The sequence below is a fragment of the Mytilus trossulus genome, chromosome 7 (genome assembly GCF_036588685.1).
Source record: "Mytilus trossulus isolate FHL-02 chromosome 7, PNRI_Mtr1.1.1.hap1, whole genome shotgun sequence".
Taxonomy (NCBI): domain Eukaryota; kingdom Metazoa; phylum Mollusca; class Bivalvia; order Mytilida; family Mytilidae; genus Mytilus; species Mytilus trossulus.
Window position 1 is genome coordinate 68,099,850 of NC_086379.1, and position 15,334 is coordinate 68,115,183.

At 32.2% G+C, this 15,334-nt stretch overlaps 1 protein-coding gene across 1 annotated transcript in view; it reads left to right on the top strand.

The window, feature by feature from the left end:
• Positions 1–15,334, top strand: part of LOC134726618 (uncharacterized) — a 204,289-nt gene that overhangs the window by 155,379 nt on the left and 33,576 nt on the right. Inside the window, exons 133-141 of the mRNA XM_063591029.1 lie at positions 70–163; positions 6,208–6,325; positions 8,067–8,215; positions 8,768–8,901; positions 9,049–9,321; positions 9,810–10,100; positions 10,721–10,869; positions 11,667–11,808; positions 12,456–12,559. Coding sequence (XP_063447099.1) covers positions 70–163; positions 6,208–6,325; positions 8,067–8,215; positions 8,768–8,901; positions 9,049–9,321; positions 9,810–10,100; positions 10,721–10,869; positions 11,667–11,808; positions 12,456–12,559 — 1,454 coding nt within the window. The remainder of the gene's footprint in view (positions 1–69; positions 164–6,207; positions 6,326–8,066; positions 8,216–8,767; positions 8,902–9,048; positions 9,322–9,809; positions 10,101–10,720; positions 10,870–11,666; positions 11,809–12,455; positions 12,560–15,334) is intronic.

Here is a 15,334-nt window from a genome sequence, read left to right on the forward strand (position 1 = left end):
AAAACATCACAACAGTTTTAAAATGTTGTGAACAGATCAATTAACCCACAAATACTTACTGTATTTCAGAATGTGATGCTCTAGATGCTACATGTTCAGAATCTCTGACCTCAGTATCTGTTACCTGGCAACCATTTACTGATGAACAATCTGGAATAGCTGGGTATGGAAAAAACTTTTAGATAATTATATCTCAGTCTATTTGGAAAATTTTAATGAAATATGAGATCTCAGTTAAGAGTTGTTATTTTTGTCATTGAACTGATACTTATAGATTATTGTTGATAATCTCAACGAGATTGATTCTTATTCATATTTCGCCTTCGGTCTCAAGTAATGAATTAGCTTAACTTCTCTTTGAGGGGTGAAGCTTACATATAATATCTCTGTTTAAAGAAACAAACTATAGTATAATACCTGACCAGACCATATAACTGGCCAGTGACCTTGACCCTAGTATATAAGCACCTGTTCCATAATAACTTGTCATTATTTTTCTTGAGGGTGGAAGTGGACACTTCACGTAAGTTCTTTTTAGTTATTTTATTTTTATCTTATATTTGGGAGAAAGTTCTTAAAGATACATTAACTTGTCTACGAAGTACGACAAGTTCTAATGTTATTTTGTTATTTACAAATAATAATTCCTCAATTGTCTACGATGTATGACAAGTGTTGATGGAAATGAATTTAAAAATTTCTTGTCTACGATGTATGACAAGTGTTCATGGGAATTTAATTAAATATTTTATTGTCTACGATGTATGACAATTTTATATTTTCATTAAGTTTTTGCATTAGTACGATGTACGGCACATGTGTTACTTAATTCATACTCCTGTTTGTTAAACAGGTAGATATTTAAAAGTATTTTTATTCACCTGAAGGTCGTGAGTACTCTTCACAATTTACACGTGTTTTACCTGCACAGGTACACATTTATTACAATGGCTGAATTTGTTTATGCAAATGTATTGTTTTTGCAAGATGTTTAGAATGATGTTTACACTTACTAGGGTGATGGTTATGATTTTCATCACCTCTGGAATGTTTTAGAAATTAAAGATGATAATTTTAATAGGAAATCAAGAGGTATTTTGAATGAATCCTCTTCTTAAACAGTTATAAAACCTAGTAGTTTTATAATCGGTCATATTGGCATATGGCAATTGGAAATAATTGACAAAGCAAAAGAACCTGTATGAATCGTGAGGTTTGAGACAGTTTCACTGCCTTCAACTCTAGCAGAGTTTGTAGAGAAACCTGCTGCTTTATTTGAATTTTGCCATTAGAGGCTTACTTTCATTAAGATTTAGTTCTAATTTTTGATCTGATCTTCTGAAATGATACGGTGTATGTACCTCTTTTTGGAGTTTGTGCCATGGCTGATGATAGTCCAGCCGGAGTTGAATTTGATACGTCTTTTGATCCTGCATTAAGGTTTTCAGAAGCCTTTAAAGCTTCTTTTAGTGAGATTAATGGTCCATTATCTCTTCCTGTTTGTTGAACAGTTTAATCATGATTTTGATAAAATCAGGAAAATATAAAGTTCATAGAGGAAATAATACTATCACACTGAGAACTGTGACAATCCTAGTGTGTCTAGGATAAATAAAAAAATCGAAATGGCATTGCCTAGACAGGCCCACTCTGTGGTTTCAAATATGCAGGAAACCCAGAGATACTTTCTTAGGGGTTGATCATCACCCCTATTGTTGAGTTGGCTATTTCTTGTTGTAAGAATGAGCCATTGGTTCTTGATAATACAAGGATTTTATTGTAAAATTCTATTTGTTTGTTTGACCATGGGTTTCTGGTTAAACCCATAGGAGATGCTCAGAAATATTTAGATGATAAAACTTTTTTGTAATTCTGTTGTGATAGTTGCTTTTTCACATTTCTAGTTATGATTGCAAAAAGCAAACTTGTGTTTATACAAAGATTCTAAGGCAAATTATAGATTCCTTGGAAGAGGTTCTAGGTCTAACAATTAATTTACTCCAAGCTGTTATGGGAAAGGCAATATCAGTTTTTTAACTGCAGATGCTCTGTTGGTCAATTAGTGTACTGTACTAGTAGGCAATTCCCTTCATTGAGAGGGAGAGGTTTCCAAAAAGGGAACAGAGAATTTCGAAGAGGTCACTTTTCTCAACCAGTTGCTATATATACAGTAGATAACTTAAATATTATGATTTGGAAAGTGTTTCTAATGATCTATTGATATTAGATATATTAAGAAATGATTATAAAATTATTCTTAATGATGTACCACAAGGTTTATCATTTTTGAATTAAATACATTTCACCTTTCATAAGGATGAATTATTTTCATAAGTCCAAAAATTTATAGCTAAGGGAGCTGTTTAAGAGGTTGATTGATCATTGGAAAATCAGTTTATTTCCTATATTTTCTTAGTTCCTAAGAAAGATTGGTCTTCAAGGCCTGTATCTATTTGAAAAATTCAAACAAACTTAGTTTGTGGCTAATCAGCATTTGGAGCAGGACCATTTATCTTTTGTTTAGATGTAATTCTTTTTAGAATAATTATCTATATATATATAGAGAGAGAGAGCTAACATCTATAGATCTCACAGATGCATATTTAAGTATCATTTATGATTATATCACATTTTCCTGATTCATGTGGAAAAGACATTGATATGATATTCATGTTTTTTGTTTTGGATTGGCTTCTGCATCAAGAGTTTTTACTAAGGTTTTAAAACCTGTGTTATGTATTTCTGAAATAATGTCACTTGAAGTATATACATGCTATAGTTTAAACATTGATGGTTCTTTTATTATGGATCAGAGTTTAGATGATTGTATTGTGAATACAGAAGTGGTGCAAATGCTTGATAAGCTGTGCTTCGGAATAAATTTTGAGAAGTTGGTACTCATTCCTTGGAAGCACATTGTTTTCCTTTGTCTCATTATTGATACTGAGCTATTTAAGTTTTTTCTGACAGATGAGAAATGGTAAAATTATCTCCCTTGGGAAATTTTTCTTAAATAGAATTGTGTAACTGTATTTTTGATGATTTACATCATATATTGGTCTTGTGACGAATGCTTTTAATGCAGTATCTGTGGGAATGTTACATTGCAGAAACATGACGAGAAATAATGTTGAAACACTGTATAGTTGTTACAGTGTTTATTATCATCAATAGGTGACATTTTTTAACATTTTTAAATCAGAAATTAAAAATTTGATTTATAGACCCATCCAAATAAGTTTTTGAATTGAACCAGATTCCTCTGACAAAAGAAGGATTTGGGATCCAAATTTGAAGAAAATGTTTCTGTTGGTAGAATTTATTGGAGCTTCTTTAAGAGTATGCACTCATTTAATATAGATTTCATAGTATTGTTGGCTATATTTTTCTTTTGGAGAAAAAGTTTTAGTCACAGAGAGTTATACAATCAGAAAATACTATTTCAGTAGCTTTTATTATGCAATAGGAGGTTTTAAACCTCTTTGTCACTTAACATACTTACTACAAATATTTCATTATTTGGGCTTGGTGTTCAAGAAAGAACATTTTTATCACAGCTCTTTATATTCCTGGTAAGAAAATTTTTGATGCTTATCTTATGTGTAAAAAATTTTACAGATTCAAAAGGATGGCAATTGAAAGATGTATTTGTTTTGTTATTATTACATTTTCATTTTCAAATCTGTAGATAATTACTTCATTGTCTTTAGACCAACAAGCTCCTTTCAGAGATGTTTGTATTTTTCATGATCAGAATTAAGACCTTATATTTTCCCATCTTTTTCATTGTTGGGGATAATTATAAAGAAAATTATTTGTGATAAAGTTCAGAAGGCTTTTGGTTATCCTTTTTGGCTTGCTCAGAGTTGGTTTTCTTTGCTAAGACCAATTTTAATTTATTTGCCAGTTAAACTGCTAAGCATAAAAATTAGTAACAATGTTGTATACTGAAGATAATGTCTTTCCGTCAGGAAGAGACTTAATTTAACTGTATATTGTAAAAAATATAAGTGAACCAACACCTGAAGGGTTGATTGTGCAGTAGGGTAAAAATGTGTGTATTATACTCAGAAATCACTTTAATATAAACAGGAGATTTCAGAATCATTTGTAAAATATATTTACACTTCATCTTGGAGACCTTGCATCTATAATCAAGCATTATCAATATTTTTTGAGAAATTTCCTTATTTGGTGTGATCAATTCCTTATCACCATCTAAAAAGGATGTTATTGATTATTGAAATTTTTGTAAACACAAGCTTTTCATATTCAGCATGTTTAATGTGAATTTTCCTTGTTCTATGTTGAAACAGACTTTATCCTTTAAGAAAAAGATGTTACTTAATTTGTTTGTTTACTACATGTATTTGTGTAAGGTTGCTTAAACCTGAATCTGCAATTGAAGAGTTAGATACTCTTTCACTTGGGAGATGAATTTAGTGCTATCTTTTTTAGGTTCTTAATATTCATTGGAGTATTTAACATTGATGATTGTCTTTTATACTTGTGTCTTTATTTGCCTTGACTACATGTACATCTGCCTTAAAGTATTATCTTTATCAGCTGTAGATTTACATTCTATGTCTTTCATTCAGAGACATGGCACTTTATTTTTTCATATACATGAGTTTTTGAAAAATACTAGATCTGTTAGTTAGTTTACCTAATGAGGTGATCAAAGGTTTTGATAAACCAAAACTTTGTGTTGTTAAGACAGTGATTTATCAAGTTTTGTGTACAAAATAGGTGAGAGAATTCATCTAAGTTTTTTCGTAAAGTTTAGTTAGTTAGAGAAAGTTCTAATTTTATCTGAGGTTTTAAGGTTAACTCATTTAGAGGAACCTCTTTTTAAGTGCTTTTTGCTTCAGGATGTTCTATTAAGGACATTAAGGCAACAGTTTTGTTTGGACATATGGTAAAACTTTTTCAAGTTCTATCACAGGAAAGTAAATAGTATCAGTACTAAAACACAAATACAATTCAGTTGTAGTTACTGGATGATCTTGTGATTTTTATCCTTTATTAAATGTTGGCATTTATATAAAAATTGTTTTTAGTTTGTGTCTACACTTTAAACAAGCTAATTCATTACTTGAGACCGAAGGCGAAATATGAATAAGAATGTTCCTTCATCCAAGCATATCTTGGATGTGCAGGATGAAGGTCATTCTTAGAATATGAGCCTGAGGCTCGAAAGTAATTAATTCCCACCCTAGGGATTATCAGTCAGACCCACCCTTTTCCACTGGGTTTTATATTTGGTCGACACAAACTTGCTTTAAATTATGACAAGTTATTATGGAACAGGTGCTTATATACTAGGGTCAAGGTCACTGGCCAGTTATATGGTCTGGTCAGGTATTATACTATAGTTTGTTTCTTTAAACAGAGATATTATATGTAAGCTTCACCCCTCAAAGAGAAGTTAAGCTAATTCATTACTTTCGAGCCTCAGGCTCATATTCTAAGAATGACCTTCATCCTGCACATCCAAGATATGCTTGGATGAAGGAACATTTTCTTGCATGAGCCGTTAGAGAAAAGTGATCAAGTTGAGAGGGCCAATGATAATCTGTTTAATGCTGTTTTCTTCAACTTTGTACTTGTTTGGGTTTATAAATATTTTTGATTTGAGCGTCATTGATGAGTCTTATGTAGACGAAACGCGCGTCTGGCGTTCTAAATTATAATCCTGGTACCTTTGATAACTATTTACCGATTACAATGTTGTCAATTTCATTAGCAAAGCCACATGGTCCCTTCGTTTTTAGCAATTATTTTCATACCCCTCTACTCCACTAAGGAAGGAAATTATCAGTCTGAAAGATCAAAGATTTTTTATTTAAATAGCAATAAATAGCGATAAATACAAGTATTGTTAGTTAAAATTGAAAATATATATTGTTTTCTATTCCTCATCATTCAAGTGTTTTTTTTCTTGCATAACACAGTTTTTTTTATAAACAAAATACATTAGAAAATTACTTTGTGTATAGATTTGAATATTAGGTTAACTGATTGAATTTTGTTCTCGTAGAATATGTTTTTGAGACATTTTTTTTTTATTTAACCTATCCTAAAGTTGTGCCAGTCTACTTTCTGCACTAGTCTAGTAAAAAACTAACAAAATATTAATAAGTCGGTATATGTTATATATTTGAATATTTAAAACATACTTATAATGTATTTATGTTTGTCTGATAGATATGAGATAGCTGTGGGGACTACTCCAGGAGGTGGACAGATTAAATCTTTTTTCACTATACAAGCAGAAACCAATTATTATACAGTAACTGGACTGAATTTAAATGGTCTGAAAAAGGTAATTTATTTTTGTTTCGCTTGAAGATGGATTTCCATAATTCCCATGGAGATTATTTTACCCGGACCCTCAGTCATAGTTTATTAACTTGGAAATGTTGCTTAGTTGACATGTATTAGTGGGTGTTTATGTTTGTTTAAAGTGAACTACTTATGATAAGTCAATGGTATTTGGTATGCAATTGTATTATAGCATTGGCACATCCCATTTCCATGGAGATTGTTTAGTCATGTACCTTAGGTCATGGTTCATTGACCTTGAATATTTGCAAAATTTACATGTAATAGTGTTTCTATTTTAATTTCAACATAATTTGCTTTATCAAAATTATAAAAAAGCGAGACATATCTCAGTGATAACAGTTTATTACTAAATGATATAAAACTCATATATGTACTACTTTTTTGAGAAGCTGTACTTGCAGCAAGATGTACAAATAATTATTGTTAAGGTGGTACCTTACACTACAGGGAGCTAACTCTGTAAAGTTAGCTAAATGTTTTAATGACGTTGTGTTGTAAAGGGAATGTAAAGCTTCTCAATGATCAAAATTGGTGTTAGTCAAACTGCTATATAGCCAGTGTAATTTTTCTGATAAAACCATTGGTTCAAAACTTTTGAAATTTTTACAGTTTTGTTGAAGGGTCAAAGTAAATACTTTGACAAAATTTTATGAAAATTAAACGCGCCAAATTAATTTTAGTGAAAGTGTTGGGTACCACCTTAAGTTGTAAACATTTATCCACTAAGATAGCAAAAACAAAATGTCTGCAATTGTTTTCAAGCAAAATTTGTAAACCCGGTACAAACATAACCTTAGATGACTGACAGCAGGAAACCATTCAACAAATTATGCCCAGAAACATTGTCAGTTTCAAAAAAACAAACATTTAAAATTAGCTCAGGATTAACCTATCTCAATAAAATTGAGTTGATTGTCGATAGTTCATCTCATCAATCACAAACAAGGATTCATGAAGAGTTTGTATTGTGTAAGGAATTCAGGCCCTTGCATGTTGGAGAGACTGATTTCTAGTAGAGACTGAGTTATTAGGGTTAAGATTATCTAGTCTATTTCTCTTGATATTTTTGTTGATACATGTATCCATAAAAGGAAACTTATGGAGCAGGATTATCTCTGAAGGTATGTGCATCCATTAAAGGTACCAATGGAGCAGGATTATCTTTGTAGGTGTATGCATCCATTAAAGGTACAAATGGAGCAGGATTATCTTTGTGGGTGTGTGTTTCTATAAAAGGTACCAATGGAGCAGGATTATCTTTGTAGGTGAATGTATCCATTAAAGTTTCCAATGGAGCAGGATTATCTATGTAGGTGTCTGTATCCATTAAAGGTACCAATGGAGCAGGATTATCCGGTATATAACTTTTTATATTTTTGTAGGTATTTGTATCCATTAAAGGTACCAATGGAGCAGGATTATCCAGTATATAACTTTTTATATTTTTGTAGGTATTTGTATCCATTAAAGGTACCAATGGAGCAGGATTATCCAGTATATAACTTTTTATATTTTTGTAGGTATTTGTATCCATTAAAGGTACCAATGGAGCAGGATTATCCAGTATATAATTTTTGTAGGTCTATGTATCCATTAAAGGTACCAATGGAGCAGGATTATCTGGTATATAACTTTTTATATTTTTGTAGGTATTTATATCCATTAAAGGTACCAATGGAGCAGGATTATTCAGTATATAACTTTTGATATTTTTGTAGGTCTATGTATCCATTAAAGGTACCAATGGAGCAGGATTATCCAGTGTTAGTTCATCCAATGGTTTATACTTATCCTATCTAAGTCAGGGACTATCTCCTTTATCACATATTGGTATTGCTGATGTCACAGAATTGTCAAATGTGGATATGTAAGTTTGTTTGTATGTATGAATAAAAAGAGACATGTAGTATAGGTCAATGACAACTCCGATGTCAACTTTCTGACACAAAAACATCTAGTGGCAACATACATAGGAAATCACCTGACAGTTGTTAAAACACATTTTGCCAAGCCTTAAATCGCCAAGAGTCAATTTAACAAAGACTATCAAAGATGTGCCAATAAAAAACAATACTCTAAATTTCAAAAATTTTTAGATACAATATTAGATGTCCAGTGATGATTTGTTTGTTGAGCTTTCAACCTTTGTCGCTATAGTGAGACATAGCAATCCTACATTCCAGCGGTGATGCATCCACAAATATTCACTATGTGGTTATTTTTTTGAAAGTTTAATTACTTTCTTAAGCCATCCTGGATTTCTACCAAATTTGTACAGTTCATTTTGTCACACTGAAAACATAGACAACAGCAAAAGTAGTTAAGCACTCCGTCCTGTTTAACCCTTACAGTTTGTTTTTTTTTATGTCAAAGGCAATTTTCTTAAAATAAATATAGTATTAACCTCTTTGGTTTTCAGTGATTTCCAGGAAAGTTTTGACACCTACAGGGCATCATGGGATGTGTCAGGTGACCCTTGTCCTGTCATTAGATTTGATTGGCTGATACAGAGGCTTGATGGGATGGTTGTCATGGATTGGCTGAATGTGGGAGGTAAGAAATACTTTTGTTCAACACGATAATGGCATTGCTGACTTCAGAATTTAGTCAAGTGTTACTTGCATATTCATGTTCTGAGAATTAGTGAATGTGGACTAAAAGAAAGATTCTGGAGCTAATTTTATACATTTTATATTGCAGTTAAAACTTCTGGAATGAATGATGAACTTGAGATGTTGAATGGAGAATTATACTATTCTCTACTGAGAGTGACCAATGCCTTGAACTATACCTACATGATCAGATCCAATGGTGTCACAGTCAAACAAGAACCTCTCATCCCAGGAAAAGTATTTGATGGAGACCTGATAGGATATGATCTAAATTTCCTCAATTCTAAGGCCATGGTAACAGTTAATTGGGATGGATTTGGTCTCCCAGTCAGTACACAAACTCAAGTTGATGTTATTTCAGGTAGACAGTGTCTTATTTTTTGCTTTAAATATTACCGGTATATGGTTTAAGATATTATTGGTTTATCTTCTTTTCTCTTTTTTTTTCCTAATGTTTTTTTGTTGTTTCTTTTAGATGCAAAAATTTTCTATTTATGAAGGAGATACAGTAAATGAACAGTTTGAACATTTGGTTTGAAAGTAAAGATTCTTATAAAGGTGCACTAATAAAATGATAAAACACATAATAGGAATTTACTGTGTAACATGATTTGTGTAATAGCCTAGACATAAAAGACTCTTGATTTCAAAAGTGGGATCATTCATAAAGAATTATGATTTGTTTAAAACAGTATAATTACCCAAACTCAGGATGCTTACATGTCACTATGATACTGAGAGTTGTGATTGAAAATATTGTTGAAATGAATCAAAGTTAAATTTGCCTTTCATCTTTTTTATAACCATAAAATTTCTTTTGATATTTCTTTACCAATTTCTATTTCTCAGGAAATCCTGGCCTCCAAGTAAATGAAAATAACATTGAATACCAGGATAAAAACCAAGCAGTAGAATTTTATGAGGTTGCCTTGGGAACAGACAGGAGATTCTCAAAAACCAGAGATAATATTGTTCCATTTACAAATGTTGGTAAAGACAAAAAGGTGACCTTTTATGACCTTGACCTGGTTCCAGGTACAGGGATGTATTACTTTACCGTAAAAGCATACAGTGCATCCCACTCTGTTGCTATAGTAACATCAAACGGATTTCATGTTGGATATGATGGTGGAGTTAATGGTAAGTTACAATCATGTCTGTCATTTGGGTAAGGCGTCAAACAGCAATCAATCAATCAATTAAGATATTATTGTATATTATATTAAAAAGTTCTGCTTAAATTATTTATCAAATCCTCAAGCCTAGTCATTTTGGTTCATCTAAGAAGTCTTTTGATTTCCTTGGCATATGTCCTTAATCATCAGTTTTTGACATTTTTCTATTTTTAATTGCTTTGTTTATATTTCTTATTTTTTGTGCATATAATTTTGTTTACCAATATAAAAAAGTTAGCAATAAACTAAATATTGATTCACTTGTATGTTGTATACTAACTTCAGAAATTCAGAAATTATTGGAATGTTTTTATTATGTGAAAAATGCGACAGGGATATAATAACCGCAATAATTTAAATTCAAATTTTGATTTGTTTACATGAATTAAATAGGATTTTTCTCAATAAAATTGCAAAAATTTAAAAAGCGTTTCAGTCTTAAATGACAAAATCACAATAAATCTACACAATAATTTCTGAATTAACAGTATAATTCAAAAAATAAAGAGAGAACAAATAAAAAAATATATCATTACCTATATTCATCAAGATATTTACACACCTTATTTTAATTCTTCCTTACAGCTGGTACCATTGTGATGGGAGACTATGTCAGTACAGATACATATCTAGATATACAGTTTGAGGGTTTCTCCTCAAAAGTAGAGATATTGATGTATTATGTGGCTGTGTCCAACTACACAGGTCTTACTGGCACTGACTGTAAACATTATGTAAGTTCCAGAAAACAGATTATTTGTATGACTTAAATATAAGAAAATGTGGTATGAGTGCCAATGAGACATCCAAGTCACAATTTGTTAAAGTAAACCATTATAGGTCAAAGTAGGATCTTCAACATGGAGCCTTGGCTCATACCAAACAGCAAACCATATGCATAAAGGGTCCCAAACCAATTTAAAGGGGAAACAATGGTTTAATCTATATTAAAAACGAAAAACAAGAAACACTTATGAACCACGTCAACAAATAACAACATCTGATCATCAGATTCCTGACCTAAGACAGGTGCAAACAAATGCAGTGACTTAACCTTTTAAACTCAGTAAATTTCAAAAGAGGCTGGTGCTATTTGAAAATATTATCTGTTTAAGGTTATATGTCACGGGAAACTATTATTTCTTTGTTTTGCCTTTTTTTGAGAAATTTTTCAGCTTATCTAATATTCGAGAGTATTTGTTCTGTTTTTATGCTCCACCTACTATAGTAGAGGCGCATTATGTTTTCTGGTCTGTGCGTCCATTTGTTCGTCCGTCTGTCCCGCTTCAGGTTTAAGTTTTTGGTCAAGTCAGTTTTTGATGAAGTTGAAGTCCAATCAACTTCAAACTTAATAAACATGTTTCCTATGATATAATCTTTCTAATTTTAATGCCAAATTAGAGTTTTTACCCCAATTTCACGGTCTACTGAACATAGAAAATGATAGTGCGAGTGGGGCATTTATGTACAAGGGACACATTCTTGTGAGAAATGTTTTGCTGAATATTATTAACGATATAAATTTAAACAGATTGATGGAGGAAAGTCTACAGAGGAAGAAAAATCCAGGATATTTAATGTGTTTCCTGTGACTAATATAAACCAGAATACCTTTTACAAAGTAGAAAATTTAGATCTAAAGGAAGGAAAAGCCTACACAGCTTGGGTATTAGGTAGGTTGAATTAACTGACTTAATCTACTGCAAATATTGAAAAGGATGGCTATCCATAAATAACACCATAACTGCCAACTTTTCAAAATGCCCATGGGGGTTTTGATTGCAAGATGGCTGCCATAGTCCTTAAAAAAAATTCAAGGGGGCCTTTAAATTCATTTTAATGTTGTTTTTTGACTTCTTTATACTTTTATAAGCCTTATGTCATTAAAAAATTCATTGTTTTGTTTTAAATTGTTGACAAAATTGCTCTTTCAAAATTTCAATTTGGGAGCCTCCATGGGGGAAATCCCCGCAAAAATAGTGACAGTTGGCAGGTATGTAACACTGACAACATAATTGTTTTATATCCAGGTATTGCTTTATTTGCAAATTACACAATTTCTTGCATAGATGTAGCAAAGTTGGAATCCTAATTAATTTCAAAACACAACGTTAACAATGTATTTTTATTTTATGCACATTTGAATATATTATGGATACAAAATTCAAATTTTAGTTATTCTCAGAAAATCATCTACCAAATTCTTTATATATTGCATTTTATATTAAATTGTTGTGTAATACAAGACTTTACAATTTGTTTTATTTTGTTTGTATTAAGGTATCTTCTGTGCTTAGATATAAGATTATGCTTTTTCCAGGAACTGACAAGTCTGGAGAGTGCAGCCTTTCCAGACATACATTCATGGTTGACACATCACCCCCTGAAGCAGGGGAATTAACTTGTGGACCTGACTATCACATGGTAAGATTTAGGATATTTATACCTATTATCACTCAGTAATATTTCAGAAATTCTTAAGCTGTATCCTATGGTAATATTTCAAACTATCTACAGTTAAATTGCATGGAAAGATTTAGGAAATTCTACAGCTGTATGGCGGGTAAGATTTCAGATATTCTTTAACTGTATACTATTAGTAATATTTGAAACTTTCTACAGCTAAATCGCATGGAAAGATTTAGGAAAGTCTGCAGCTGTATGGCAGGGTAAGATTTCAGATATTTTTTAGCTGTATCACAGTGTAGGATTTCGGACAATGAATTGCTTAAAAAAAAAATCAGACAGTCTTAAAAATTATGATAGCATTGGTAGATCCAAGGGGCCCGCCCCTCTTTTGTGAAAAAGTCATTGGAGCATGACTAGAGGGGGTGCCCCTTATGTTAGTCAGTGTCCTCCCCTTTTTCTTTACAAAAAGTTATGGATCAATCACTGAATAGTTGTATCACATGGGAAGATTTGAGACAGTCTAAACCTGTATTACATAGAAAGAACTGACTGCATAGCTGTATCATGTGGTAAGATTTCATACTGTATAGCTGTATCACATGGTAAGATTTCATACTGTATTGCTGTATCACATGGTAAGATTTCATACTGCATAGCTGTATCATGTGGTAAGATTTCATACTGCATAGCTGTATCATGTGGTAAGATTTCATACTGCATAGCTGTATCACATGGTAAGATTTCATACTGCATAGCTGTATCACATGGTAAGATTTCATCCTGCATAGCTGTATCACATGGTAAGATTTCATACTGCATAGCTGTATCATGTGGTAAGATTTCATACTGTAAAGCTGTATCACATGGTAAGATTTCATACTGCATAGCTGTATCACATGGTAAGATTCATACTGCAAAACTGTAACATGTGGTAAGATTTCATACTGCATAGCTGTATCACATGGTAAGATTTCATACTGCATAGCTGTATCACGTGGTAAGATTTCATACTGCATAGCTGTATCATGTGGTAAGATTTCATACTGCATAGCTGTATCATGTGGTAAGATTTCATACTGTATAGCTGTATCACATGGTAAGATTTCATACTGTATAGCTGTATCACATGGTAAGATTTCATACTGTATAGCTGTATCACATGGTAAGATTTCATACTGCATAGCTGTATCACATGGTAAGATTTCATACTGCAAAGCTGTATCATGTGGTAAGATTTCATACTGTATAGCTGTATCACATGGTAAGATTTCATACTGCATAGCTGTATCATGTAAGATTTCATACTGTATAGCTGTATCACGTGGTAAGATTTCATACTGCATAGCTGTATCACATGGTAAGATTCATACTGCAAAGCTGTAACATGTGGTAAGATTTCATACTGCATAGCTGTATCACATGGTAAGATTTCATACTGCATAGCTGTATCACGTGGTAAGATTTCATACTGCATAGCTGTATCATGTGGTAAGATTTCATACTGCATAGCTGTATCATGTGGTAAGATTTCATACTGCATAGCTGTATCACATGGTAAGATTTCATACTGCATAGCTGTATCACATGGTAAGATTCATACTGCAAAGCTGTAACATGTGGTAAGATTTCATACTGCATAGCTGTATCACATGGTAAGATTTCATACTGGATAGCTGTATCACATGGTAAGATTTCATACTGCATAGCTGTATCATGTGGTAAGATTTCATACTGCATAGCTGTATTATATGGTAAGATTTCATACTGCATAGGTGTATCATGTGGTAAGATTTCATTGTATAGCTGTATCACATGGTGAGATTTCATTGTATAGCTGTATCACATGGTGAGATTTCATACTGTATAGCTGTATCACATGGTAAGATTTCATACTGTATAGCTGTATCACATGGTAAGATTTCATACTGCATAGCTGTATCACATGGTAAGATTTTATACTGCATAGCTGTATCACATGGTAAGATTTCATACTGCATAGCTCTATCACATGGTAAGATTTCATACTGCATAGCTGTATCACATGGTAATATTTATACTGCAAAGCTGTAACATGTGGTAAGATTTCATACTGCATAGCTGTATCACATGGTAAGATTTCATACTGCATAGCTGTATCATAAGTAAGATTTCATACTGCATAGCTGTATCATGTGGTAAGATTTCATACTGTATAGCTGTATCACATGGTAAGATTTCATACTGCATAGCTGTATCACATGGTAAGATTTCATACTGCATAGCTGTATCATGTTGTAAGATTTCATACTGTATAGCTGTATCACATGGTAAGATTTCATACTGCATAGCTGTATCACATGGTAAGATTCATACTGCAAAACTGTAACATGTGGTAAGATTTCATACTGCATAGCTGTATCACATGGTAAGATTTCATACTGCATAGCTGTATCACGTGGTAAGATTTCATACTGCATAGCTGTATCATGTGGTAAGATTTCATACTGCATAGCTGTATCATGTGGTAAGATTTCATACTGCATAGCTGTATCATGTGGTAAGATTTCATACTGTATAGCTGTATCACATGGTAAGATTTCATACTGTATAGCTGTATCACATGGTAAGATTTCATACTGCATAGCTGTATCACATGGTAAGATTTCATACTGCATAGCTGTATCACATGGTAAGATTCATACTGCAAAGCTGTAACATGTGGTAAGATTTCATACTGCATAGCTGTATCACATGGTAAGATTTCACACTGCATAGCTGTATCACATGGTAAGGTTTCATACTGTATAGCTG